The sequence below is a fragment of the Diplotaxodon limnothrissa genome, linkage group LG16, assembly GCF_057381915.1.
Source record: "Diplotaxodon limnothrissa isolate DT_005_m linkage group LG16, D_limnothrissa_male_GT1.1, whole genome shotgun sequence".
NCBI classification, from domain to species: Eukaryota; Metazoa; Chordata; class Actinopteri; order Cichliformes; family Cichlidae; genus Diplotaxodon; species Diplotaxodon limnothrissa.
The window spans coordinates 14,642,713-14,655,794 of NC_140611.1; the positions used below are offsets into that span (position 1 = coordinate 14,642,713).

At 41.0% G+C, this 13,082-nt stretch overlaps 1 protein-coding gene across 1 annotated transcript in view; it reads right to left on the minus strand.

Moving 5' to 3' along the window:
• Positions 1 to 714: 714 nt before the first annotated feature.
• Positions 715 to 13,082, minus strand: part of satb2 (SATB homeobox 2) — a 55,854-nt gene continuing 43,486 nt past the window's right edge. Inside the window, exons 13-14 of the mRNA XM_085373755.1 lie at positions 2,341 to 2,544; positions 715 to 2,243 (exon numbers count right to left, since the gene is read on the minus strand). Coding sequence (XP_085229881.1) covers positions 1,749 to 2,243; positions 2,341 to 2,544 — 699 coding nt within the window. The 3' untranslated portion in view covers positions 715 to 1,748. The remainder of the gene's footprint in view (positions 2,244 to 2,340; positions 2,545 to 13,082) is intronic.

Below are 13,082 nucleotides of genomic sequence, written 5' to 3' on the forward strand. Positions count from 1 at the left end.
CAGATATTGTTTCCAACATACTATTTACTTACACATCTGCAAGAGACACCAAACAAAGAAAGAAAAAGAAAAAGATATTTGCTTTCTTTTTAAATAGTCTTGTGACTGAATTTGCTTTTCACAATAAAATGAACCGATTCCACTGAGTTGTCTTAAGGAAAAAAAAATCTCCAAACTGGCTCAAACAATTAAACTCACTCAGCAAAATAAAAGTATATCAACAACAATTTATCCCATGTCGGGTATTTACAGACATTAAAAGTGAAGAACAGAGTAAAACCTGCCACATTTCTTTAATGGCTCATAAAAGTAGATTGTCATCAACTGCAGAAAAAAGCACATTTTTACTTTCTTCTTTTTCCAGCAAATTTTCTATTTATGTGAAAAAGAACTATAAAAAAACCCAAAGAAAACTGGCATAATACGACTTGACAGGGCTTTTTTTTTTCACCCAATAACACTCAGTAACTGCTTCTTTTATTTTCTTTCGCTCTCTCCGCTCCTCTTCTTCCTCTTCTTGTAGGGCAGGGCACTCTTAATGTCTCTTGTTATCCAAACAACCGCCCAGTTCTGCAAACCAATATTTAAAACCATGGAAATAAAAACTAAAAATAGCACGCAATGACAGCATCTCTAACCATAATAACAACAATAATAACAATAATGATAATAATAATCATGGATAAAGATAGCAATAAATAGGGTTGGTGAAGTTTAAGTGCGGGTAGGTGTGGTGAAACACAAGACTGTGGGCACCAATTAGAGAGAGGAGAGGAGGCGGGAGGGAGAGAGTGAGATGGAGAGGAAGAGTGGAAGGGGTGGACTACCACATAGAGAAAGACTGATTGTTTGCTGCTCTGTTTCTTCTTTCCTAACATTTTTTCCCTCTTGCACACGAATGTGAGGGTCCCTCCACGCCACATCCTCTTCGCTGTCCTCCTGCCAAACTGTCCACTGCTCCTCTCCACACTCAGTTTTAAACAGTTTGTCTTTTGCAGCTTTGAGCGGCGAGACAGATGGATGGGAGAAGGGGGACGAGAATACAGCACATCCACTAAATATCAGGGTCCTTGTGATCAGTAAGTGCTAGATTGGACTATTCTGGAGTGTGACTGTGAGGCAGAGGCAGGGAGTATGTGTGTGTGTGTATGTCGGCCTTTACCACAATGAAATAAAGCTTGAAGATGCACAGAGAGTGCTGTGTACCTGCGGTCTCAGGCAGGCAAAAGTATTAGCAACATCAGCGTGTGTCCTGAGGATTTCGTCGTTTTTGTCGAGGACCCAGCCCACCAATTAAGTTCTATATGACTGTGCTCTGTCTTTAAAGAGGAGGAGCGTGGCTTTCCTGGCTGATTAGGATAAATTGGTGCGATTGTTTCGAGGTCAGAGTAGAAAAAGTATTTCCTACGAATGAAAATCTGGGGTGAATTATTTAAACGTTCCTCGGGGGAGTATTCTTTCACATTTATACAACTACTGCCGTATCACAGCACACCAATAACCTGTTTTCTTCTACTGAGGTAATTTCACTCTACAAATCTGCATTTGGTACTGTACACAGTCTGTCTGATCATTTCAGATGTACAGTGTTTCAGCCCAATACTGTCTTGGTTAATGTGCCTGGGTAGACGTTAACCTTCCTTTGCTGCCACCCTCCATAATTTCTTGAGTAATTCCTCACTTCCTATCACAGAACATACGTTTCTCGTGCTTCTCTCTTTATCTCTGTCCTCTCTGTTCGTCAGTCTCTACCTCTGGTAGTCAGCCTGCTCTCGAGGACTGGATGAGGAGCTCCCGGGTGCAAGAGGTCCACTAAGCCTGCCTTGCCCCTTGTCCTTGCAATCCTCCTGAGCCGCATTGGACCCTAAAGACAACTGGCTGGAGTTGGAGCTGGAGGATGTCGGAGGCTGGTTCAGCCCCCCACTGCTCCCACTGTTCCCCTCAGTGGGCTGGTAGATCTCCTCAGCCCCATCCTCGCTCGACTCTGGGTCCTCTGAGCCCGAAAGCAACTCCTCTTCCCTGTACTCGCTGACATCAACCCCTCCAGTGGCGGCAGCACCCTCGCCCAGGTCTTTGAGGTGGCCGTGGTGCTTGACGTGATACCGCTGGTTCTGGAAGAACTTAATGATGGTGTGTTTGGGTAGGTCAAGCTGTGCGGACAAAGTATGAATAGCCTCCTGGTCTGGGTACAGGCCAACATCCTGGATGAAGCTCTGCAGGATACCCAGGGCCTCTAGAGAAATCTAGAATACACACAGCCAAGTGTCAAAAACTAGATAAAGAAATGAACAAACCCACATAACAAAATGCAGAATGGGAAAACACGATAACCATCGGTACCTTGGTGCGCGATCGGGGCTTCTTGTTGCTTCCAGCACCGCCAACAGTGCCAGATGCAACACCTGTAGGTCCTCCACCCATATTCTGTGACCTCTCTTCATTCGCTGGGGCAGACAATGGTTCTTCACGCATTGGAGACAGGTGATGCTCCTTCATGGGGCCTGGGGGTGGCCTGTGAAGTGCCTGGCGAGAAAGGCAAAAGAGCTGATTAATGGGGCACAGTGACCCCTGATCAAGACTGCAGCCAGGAGCGAGAGTGCACACTATTTGATCTAAATGTATATAAATGTGTTGTATGAGCATTTATGTGACCGTGGGTTTTTGCACTTTATGCCTCACATTTGATCAGAAATACAGTTTTGCACCTGATAAGTGTTATATTCAGTTTACAAAACCCTGTATGTTACATAACATCTTATAAATCATCCAGTATACCGCCCTCCACCTGCAGTACACAGTAGCCAGGGCTGCAAGGTGAACACAGGGTGAGAACAAGTGCTCACAGTGTCATGGTCTATTAAGCTGCTCCAAGGCTGGCATTCAAACACCAATGCATCCTGGTTACCTTTGACCTAATGTGTGTAAGATTAGCTCTAGTAAAACGCCAACCACCTGTTTGCCAGGAAGTCTCTTATTTACAAACTTATGAGACCCAATCACTATTTAACCAGCAAATTCAAAGCCTCAGAGGGGCAGAGGGTAGAGGGGGAATGAGGACAAAGGAGTCATCATCTGCAATTGGTGCTTAGATAAGGTCAGCAGAAAGCAGCTATTGTTGTAGTTTGATAGTAGAGGACAGGAAACACAAGGAGGAAAACTTGTGAGAGTAAATGAACAAAAACACAACAGAAGAACATATAAGGTACCAAAAAACCAGCAGATAGAGATAGAGCAGAATCAAAACAATTAACTTCATTAGACTGTAACTGACACTCTATTAAACGGACACACCAACAGAACTGCTGTTACTTGATAACATAGGGAATTGGTATCATCACCATATTTATGAACAAAAGAGCTCCAGAATCGAGAAACTGAAAAACTTCATGTTATCTTTTACTTGATTAGACTTGTATTTATAACAAGTATTCAATAATTAATCAATATTTCATATACAATATACGCTGGCTCTCTTTTAGAACTTCTCTTTTAATAAAGGGGTAAACAGGAGTTTAAAAAAGCATATTCATTGTAAACTACTTCAGCACATTAACTTAGTCACTGTAAGATCAAAGTACATTAGCACTGCTTTTGTGCTCATTTGATCATAGAGGCTATTTTTAGGAGTATTTCATACACATCATGCTAAAAACAAATTTTTCCTTGTTATAGTTACTCGTCAGGAGAAGCCTCCAGACTGGCTGGCTGGTTATTGATCTGTTCTTAAATCTGATCTGGTTGATTTTTACTTTCATATAAAATGAAGACATTGTGTCAAACGCAGCCTGATGAACCAAAACTTAGTTTAAGAAAAACAAAAACAAAACTTCTACTATTGCTGCTTGAACAGCTGGTGCAAGTGTACCTGGGTTTTTATCAACTCAGATTATTCAGTAATCCAGGTTATGACACAAAGAGCTCAAAGTTTAGCAGGATTTATGTGTACAGAGAGCTGCAATAGAAATACATAGAAAAGCGGAGCTTGTGCCGAGAGGATCCTCTGGCTGTCAGGATGGGCCTGATGGCCGTGTGACAGCACTGAGGAGGGCCGGATGAAGTGTTCGGAGGGAACGTGGGGACTTTGGTTGTTTGTCAGAAGGTAGTGGCTGTTGTGAGAGCGTTGCGGTTCTGTCCCGCCCGCTCACTTTAAGAGCAGGGAGGGGCCTCCCCACTGGAATGCCCAGCTATAAATCTGTGGCGCATTAAAATTAAAGGACCCACATAAAGATAATAGTCATTCACTTTTCTCTCCCTCTTTTCAATAATAACAGGGTATTACTTAAATAATATCGAGGGCAGGCCAGACCATGAAATTGCTCCAATTTCATTTCTGGGGCTTTATTTCTGCAGAGGGGGGGGGGCATTTACAGGAATTCTGTAGGTTTTTCCTTATTTTGCCATTTTTCAAATTGACGGTTTTAGATATTGAAGAAAAAAACAGAAGACTGTAAGAATGCGACAGACTAGCAATACAAAGTTAGAGGCAAAGACCGAAAAGAGAGGAAAAAAAAGAGTCTATCCCTGTTCTAATGAGGACCACACAGCCACAAATATCCCCCATACAAACATACTGAGACACTTAATAGCTAAATTGAGGGTAAACCATAGAGGGGATTGTGAAACCTACCACCCCAAACACACTCCCACACAGACCTTCATCATTTCAATGCTTATTTGAGCTGACGGCAGGGACTCTCGGATCAGGGGCCGCACATGCATGCATCGACAGAGGAGCCTGGACTCCTACATGTTATAACGGATATGTTTGAAAGCAGAGGCGAGCACACAGGGCTCCTTCAAAGTTCACCTCCAAATGCTTCTTATCTGTTGTCTTATTCTGCCATACCTGAAGCTTTTCTGTCTCTACCTCCTTTCCACGTCTGTACTCACTTCTAATGCTTCAGGACACTAATGAAGCGAGTCCCGGCCAACCCAACACGACTCCAAAAATTCATAGATGCCAGGAACCCCTGCTCCCACCTCCCCGTGTCCTCTACCTACACCACTCTCTAACTACTTTCTGCAAGCCCTGATTCAGTATTTAAAATAAATGTTTGTACCACACCAAATTTGATTTACCATTTATAATAAATTAGGATCCTAGTTGAATTTTGAGCAGTTCAGCATCATGATCAAACACTTTTGTTGTATATTTTTCCTAAAAACTAGTTTCGACTCGATTTGTTTTGATTGCCTTTTGCATTTTCCACTTTTTACGACTTCAGTCTAACCCTCTGTGTCTTTGCTTCTTGAGCTCCACTATTTCTCAATTAATCACTTTGTTAATCACCGTCACCATACTGGATTCTGTCATCTTACAGAATCCAGTACGGCAAACTCTGGGTGTGTGAGAAAGTAAAAAAATCATGAAACCAATTTTTGGCGAAGGTAATTAAAAGCTAAAACTGAAAAGAAAATCAAAACAGCAAGCCGTGGTCATGTGTCATAGGGGGCTGACCTACAGTCTGGGGTTAGTTACCTAGACTAACTGGGCAAGCTGGAATCGTTGTAGATCACAGGCAAAGAAGTTCTGCTAAAATGCTTTTCATTGCCCAACTACCCATCATTTTTCATTGCCATATGAAGTTCACAATAATGATTCATAAGGCAGCCACCTCTCTGGTAATGATCTGGTTAAGTTTAGGGACCAAAAGTGCTGGGTTACAGTTTGGGAAAGATCATGGTTTGGGTTTAAAACCCATATGTCTAAGGGCAGGGAAAGATCATGGTCATAACTAAATGAGGACTTGCTGTACTCTGTTAAGGTCAGGAAAAGACTGTGGTGGTCACAGGCTCAAAGAAAACAGCAGCAGTTCATACATGTAAGAAACAGAAACATACGAACATGGTCTCCAGTGGAGAACGTGACGTGTTGATACGGCATCCTGATCCTGTTTTTAGGAAAACACCCACTGTGACATCCAGAAGTCTGATGTTGTAGATATCAACTTGGCTACTATTCAGTGTCGGAAAAATTCAGTATGCAACATATGAAAAAGTACATGAAAAGGAACCAAAATGCTAAGATGCATGCATTCAGTGGTACCGAGGAGTGCAACATGAACCCGGCTTTAGTTTGCATTTTTTAAACGTGAGCAATTTAGCTGTTAACGCGACCACTGTAGCATCATTCTGAATATAGACTATTAAAAAATTGTGTTTTATGATCTGACCGAGAAACCAGCGTGTACTGCATGCTCAGTAACGTGCACTGGTTTATCCTTCCTGTTTTTCTAATGGGGAACATAATTGACATATTGAACATGATACAGTATTTAAAAAAGACTTGAAATTCACAAGCGAGAGTATAAACTCACCAGAGAAGCCTTTACTCGGGTCATAAAGTATTGGAGTTGCTGTCCCATTTTCGAATGAGCAAATTTACAGAAATATTCACCAAACGTGAATGTTGGGTAAGTTACTTTAAAATAGTAACTTTAAAATAGTAACTTAGTTAGATTACTAGTTACTTCTCTCAAAAGTAACTCAGTTACTTCAAGTTACTCGTTACTTTCAAAGTAACTAGTTACTAGGGAAAGTAACTTTGGTTTTACTCAGAATTCTCTTGTTAATGTGTTTCTTCCATAACTTTGCCAGTCTTCTAGCTTGCTTACTTGCCACAAGTGCACTGTGCCACCTACCAATAGAAAGGAAAATATAATGTATAATGTATAATGCATATTTCCACGAGAGAAATCCCACGCCTTTCCCACGTCATGTGCGCCTTTTACATCCAACACAAAAACTGCAGTCGTGGTGCTTTCGATTGTACTCAGAACTCAGAAATTCTGTCTTCTGAATAGGAAGATGTAGGTAACACCAGACTGCAGATGAGCTGCATACAGGGCTGGACTGGGACAGAAAATTGGCCCGGGCATTTTGACTAGAGACCGGCCCACCATTATAGGAAAAATCATAAAGCCTTTGAATGAAAATAAACACTGTTGTGACAGTGATGTACACTGTTTTGATGGTATATATGCATCAATCTATCAATCGTTTGTTGTAAGATTCAGATAATTATTTTTTAAAAGCTAGACACTTTAAATGAGAATAAGAAAGAAAAGTATTTCTTTGTGCCCACCTTTCCCTTTTAATGCCCTACATGGACCCCTGGCAACACTTTGCTAGACCCGCCCCTGCACAGTTACCAGCTGTCAGCTACCTAAAAAAGGATCCTGGTGTTATTTGTCTCTCAGAAACAGTTCATAACTTCCCTTCAACTCATTCATGTCACCTAAAAGGTAAACCTGTTTCTCCATCACCTGCTCAGCTCTGATGATTCAGTAAGGACATCTCCTGGTTTCATCTTCATGTTTCCCTCTCACCAGATAACCAAACCATATCATGACCAGCAGCTTTTTTGCAGCTGTGGCTCCAGCAAACATCAGCTGATACTAGAAATTAATATTAAATAAATTCTAACAACAGCTGATCAAGCTTAAACGTGCTGCTGTTGTTTAGCGCCACATCCGCTGGTTTCCTCTTTCTGGCACAAAGTGAGCGATAAACAAACAAGAGAGAAAAGACGATCAGCTGATCAGTTTTCATGATTGAAGTAGAAACGGGAGAGGGAGGGGGAGAGGATGAGAGAAGAAGAGGCAGCTGTGCAGCGTAAACACAGAATAACTCCAGCTTTGTGTCTTTTTCATTGTAGCTGAATTACGGGACAAACTGTTCCTTTTCACCTCAATAAGAAACGCGTAATATTTTCTCTGAATACCAGACGGGACGGTTGGCAACTCTAATAACTTATGAACAAAATAAAGTTCAACATCATTAGCTTCATAGCACCCACCCAGCTGTATAGAAACTCCGTCATGCTAGCTAGCACGCAGTACGGAAAAAGTCAGAATAACGAAAATAAACTCCACCTAAACTTGGTTTATATCTGACCCAGAGAGACTGCAGGTCATAACTTCTTACCTGAAGTTCAGTTCACACTTGGACCGGCGGCCGCCTCGGGTCTCTTTTCCTTCTGCGTCCCCTTTCCTTCATCCACCTGCTGCCTCCACCACTTGCTAATGTTACTGAATCTGTGGAAGCTCCGCGATAGCCACCACACGAAGTAACGAGTAACGACCCTATCTAAATCCCAGTAACGAGTAACGCGTTCCTGATTTTAGCATAATAACTAGTTACCGTGCTCGTTACCACAATAATAACGTAGTTACTGTAACGCGTTACTTAATAACGCGTTAGTCCCAACACTGAACGTAACATGTCAGACGTGATCTCGATTATGCTACAATTATTCTTAAACGTTTACAGTTTATTTGGCCTGTTTCACCTTTAGTCCCCCTTCCCATGCAGTCCAGCTTGCCTACTTCTCACCATTAAACGTTGGAAAGGACTACATGTCACTTCAGAGCAACACAATACAGCCCTGCTCTCCCAAAACCACAAGCACTGGAGCCCAGCGCCAGACCAGCTCTTCTTGTGGCATGATTCAATATTCCTGAAAAACATCCCCCCCTCTCTCTCTTTCCTTCTCACTTCTCCCCTCCCTCTCTCTGTCTTTCTCTCACTCTTCTGGCAGCGCCGTGAGTGCACTGCAGTGAAATGAAAAAGTTTTCTTTAAAAACGTAAATCAAGGCAAATCACGACGCAGAACTATGAAAGAATTATAGAACATGAAATATTCATCTTCCCCTTAATGAGCTCTGGTCCTGCAGGACCTCTAACTCTCGCTCTCTGTCTGTGTGTGTTTTGTTGTGTATGCGTGTGTGTGTGTTTGGTTGTGGGGGGGGGGGGTGACCACAAGAGACGGCATTAACACAGAGATAAATATGTAATGAAGGAAAAATCACTTTTCTGTTGGTTTTTTGCATGACTTCACCTTTCCTGTTAATCAGTGTGTTTTTTATTTTCCCCCTTTTCCCTCCATCTCTGTCTCTGTCTGTCTCTTTCACTCTTGCATTTAAAGAAGTGTGTGTGGTTGCGATTCATGGAGACTGGATCCGGACTAATGGAGTAGATGAGTCACTGCACATAACTTTTTTTTGGTATAATAATGTTTCTTTGATGAAAAACTGTATACACGTAATGTCACTGAGCGCTGGGGTCATGTGTGTATACACATGCACGCACTTGCATTGTCGCATCTTTTTTTCATTCAAACTGTGTGTGTGGTATTCATTCCATTTATCTGCAATTAAACAATTAACTTAATTGCGGTTTGCCAAAAAGCCCAAACTCCACCCTGCAACAGTGAGTGAGGCCACCGGGATGCACTGAAGACTGAGAGACAAACCAGGAGGAAAAGAGAGAGGCAGATATGTTGTCTGGAAGTGAAATGGATAGACTACACAAACTGAAACTGAAAAATGCTGCTTTATCATTTATCGTACAATTATTTTCATATTTTGCAGCGCTAGATCTGCATGAATGTGTGTTTGGTTGTGTTTTTTTCTATTATTAAGCCGTTTTTATTGACAGTGTTTGAAAGATTGTAACATGATTTGTGAGACTAGTTTAGTCATGAAAACTGTCGTTATAAAATTACTTGTTACTAATTACTAATTACTAATGTTATGAATTAACCATCACCATGGATGGAACAGATGTGCCACTTACTAGTGGGCTACCTAGGTAGCTTTTGCTTGTTTACATTAATGGTAATAGAATCATATCTGAGCAGAAATGCTAGCTGGCTACCTCGTCAAATCCCTGATCCATGATGCTAACTTGTATAACAAAGTAAACCTGTGTAATCTGACTTGTGTATGACAAATGCTATTGATTTTCTCCATAACAGTACAGGTCATACAGGCCTAGAAATTGATCACCTGACGACCCTCAGCATCATCTGTTTCCTGGCGGAAAAAGTATATTCCCTGACATGTTGGTGAGTGGGTGCCAGAGGCCACTAGCTGTTGCTGGGTGAAATCAGTGGGAGAGTGGGTGCTGCCCCAAAACTTTCTGATGTTTGTCTTTGTCGCTAACAGTTGGCTGCGGTCGCCCACAGTTAGATGACACAAACTGTTCTGCAAACGTTGTCTAACTAACCACTAATCCATCTATCCATTTTCCTCCACTTATCACGGTCGTGTGGGGGCTGGAGCTCATCCCTGGCCAGGTCGTGGAGTCAAACTCATCTGCTAGAGGCCAAAACAATCATTAAGTGATAACTGATAATAAGAGTATTTTCTCTGGAAGTTACGCAGAGGTCATTTAACTGTTTCCTTTAAGACATCTAAGCTGGATTCTATCAGTGGGGAAAAGACTTATAACTACATTTACCAAAAGCAAAACAACATGATGAAATCATTTCACATTAATTTTTATTGCATTAAATTGTTATGGAAGCTCAGTAAGATTTTAGACATAAGATGCTAGACTTTGCTTCAAAGCTCTAGTGTTATTTTTTAGCAGACATTAAATGGCATTAAGCGAAACAGAGTAAAAACAAGCAAATAGAGTCGACTATAGACCTACGCTTTATTTGTACAGTCCTTTTTTTTAATCTCTTGGCAGTTTTTTTTCCTGCTGTTAGTTGTGATCAACTCTGTGAGAGCTGATCACAACAGTTGGTGTCAGTGAACAGCAGCACGTGCTGTCCAATGGAAGTCAGACATATAAAAGCTTACACAACTCGCTGACAGGACACATTTTGACTTTCTATAATAGGAAATTATGTCAAAGGTGGTTCTGTTTTATTTCCAGTAAGTCGTAACAGTGAGCCAGCATGCTAAGTAATTTAGCTGTCGCTTAAAACTGAGGCAGCTAAAGGAAATGCTGCTATTTTATTGTCTACACCAAAGGAAGGTATGGGTACCATTGCTTTTTACGGTCCAGAGAATCTATTGTTTCACACACTGAGATCAGTTTACTCATCATCAGCACTGCTCGGCTGGTGAAATCAGTTGTGTAACGGCTCTGGTGGGAACTTTCCCAGCTCTAGGAAAAATAATGCCTGGTGATGTCATTGAGGTTGTTTTGGCATTGGGTTGGGTTTGGAGATTTTTATTTATTTATTTATTTATTTTTACAGAAAACTTGTGTTACAAAATAAGGGTGTGGAGTTTAGAAAAATGGGGGGCGTTTATCAGGCAGGGAGGGTCCAATGAAGATTGATGTTTCATTAAAGACAGCATACAGTCCAGTGAACAGGCTTGACCCATAAGTCAGTTTGTATTTGTCTAGTGTCCCCATTTAGATCACTATTGTTTTAAACACCACATACCTACATCACCTCGAGACCCTCGGTTTCAATGGCTCTGCAGTACTAAATCACCGTGACAACCCAGGAATGGGCCCTGTGTTTTTCTTATCTAATGCTCATATTTTCACAATTTTTTTTGCAAAACAATTTGTCCTACTAGTAAAACAACTGAGTTAAGAATGTGCATGATATCTTTCATAATATGGTAATGAGTTCATCAATCATTTCCCCCCAAAAAGCGTTCATTTCTTTCAACAATCAGAATGCATATGATTCCCTGCATAGATCTGTGTGCAAAGACAGCTCAAAAATAGCTCTGATTCAGAACGTCAAACTCATTTTACATCGTGGGCCACAGTCACTGTACACAAATCTAACTACACATTTAATCAATGAGATATCTTAATATAAGATTTCCACATGATAAAGACATGTTTGTTGTAGTAAAGAAATCTGTCACAACACTTTGGCCTTAAATTGTATTATTATAGAAATATTATCATTACAGAAACAAATATTATTACAGAAATAATTTAATAATTTTGTGTGGTATGAAATGCCATCAGCAGGAAAAGCTGTGAAAATTGTGAAAATCCAGTTAAAAGTCTAAGATTTACGTTGTCCTTTACATTTTTCACAGTAATCCAATGGACAGATTTTGGCCCCCGGGCCTTATGTTTGACACTCCTGCCCCAGAGCTTATGTGGGAAGATTTCAGTTCTTGCAGCTTTGCTGGCCTGAAATCTCACAGTTAAGTATTGTTTGGAGGATTTCACACAGAAGTGTTCACTGTTATATTTTTTATAATTACAGCAGAGCCAGTGTAGCAAACCTGAGTCTTTGAAAGATTTAAGTGAAAACCTGGATAAAAAATTGAGGCTTTGTCTGAAGCGCAAGTCAGCCTTTGTCCTACAAGTGACTATTTATCTATTTGCATTGTTAATGAACCACAATCATTCAAAGAACAGACAGAGTTTGACCAACTCAAGTTCAAAAGTGATAGAAAATAAACTGCTAATCTACACGTCTGGAAATTTTAGAAAACATAAAAAAGTACAAAATAATTAAGATGCTGAAGATGAACTTTGACCTCCTTTTTTGGAAGCTGTGTCACATTATGATCACTTCTTTGCAAAGAACATTGACACTCAGGTTTCAGTTGAGGACTGGAGAAAGAAATGGGCAGTTTGTTATAGAATATTCAAAAATCTTTTTTTCACTCTCAAAAGATTGTGATAATAACTGCAAGTTTAAAACATAATGACATGATCTTAACTTTGATAAGTCTGGAGCATTTATGATGTTTTCTTCAAAAAAATACTTTTGTATATATTTTTCAAACATTTGCCAGACTCGTGGCATTTGACACATTCTATGAAGTGGCCCCGCTTTGATGAGACAGAAAACAGGAGCGATTTGTTTTGGGGGTTTGGAATTAAGCACCGCTGGGCTAAAGCGAGACACAATGAGTGGAGTAAGGCTTGTAACTTCTGATTCTAGTCCACCACTCCTGGGGTCTCGGCCACTGTGAGCGGTCATACATGCACACACATAAACACCTCCAGACTTGCAGCAGAAATCAATTTAGCAAAAACAATAAAGTAATTATTTATAAGGGCAGACTCTGCCAAATTAGCTGTGGGACGCACTTAACTGCTCGAGCCATGTGAGTGAGAGCTGTAGAGCCAACGCTGGGGCTGTGTCAGTCATGAAGAAATGTGATGCTCACTGAAGTTACAAATACACTCTTACAGCACCTACACACTTCATAGACACGCTCACACAGAGCCGCTAGCATGGTACCGCACATACAGTCCAGTACAAAGCACACACACACACACACAAACACACACACACATCAGTGGTATGTGAACATTTGCTTCAGAGAGCAGCACTGCGTTCATTTTTCATGTGTATC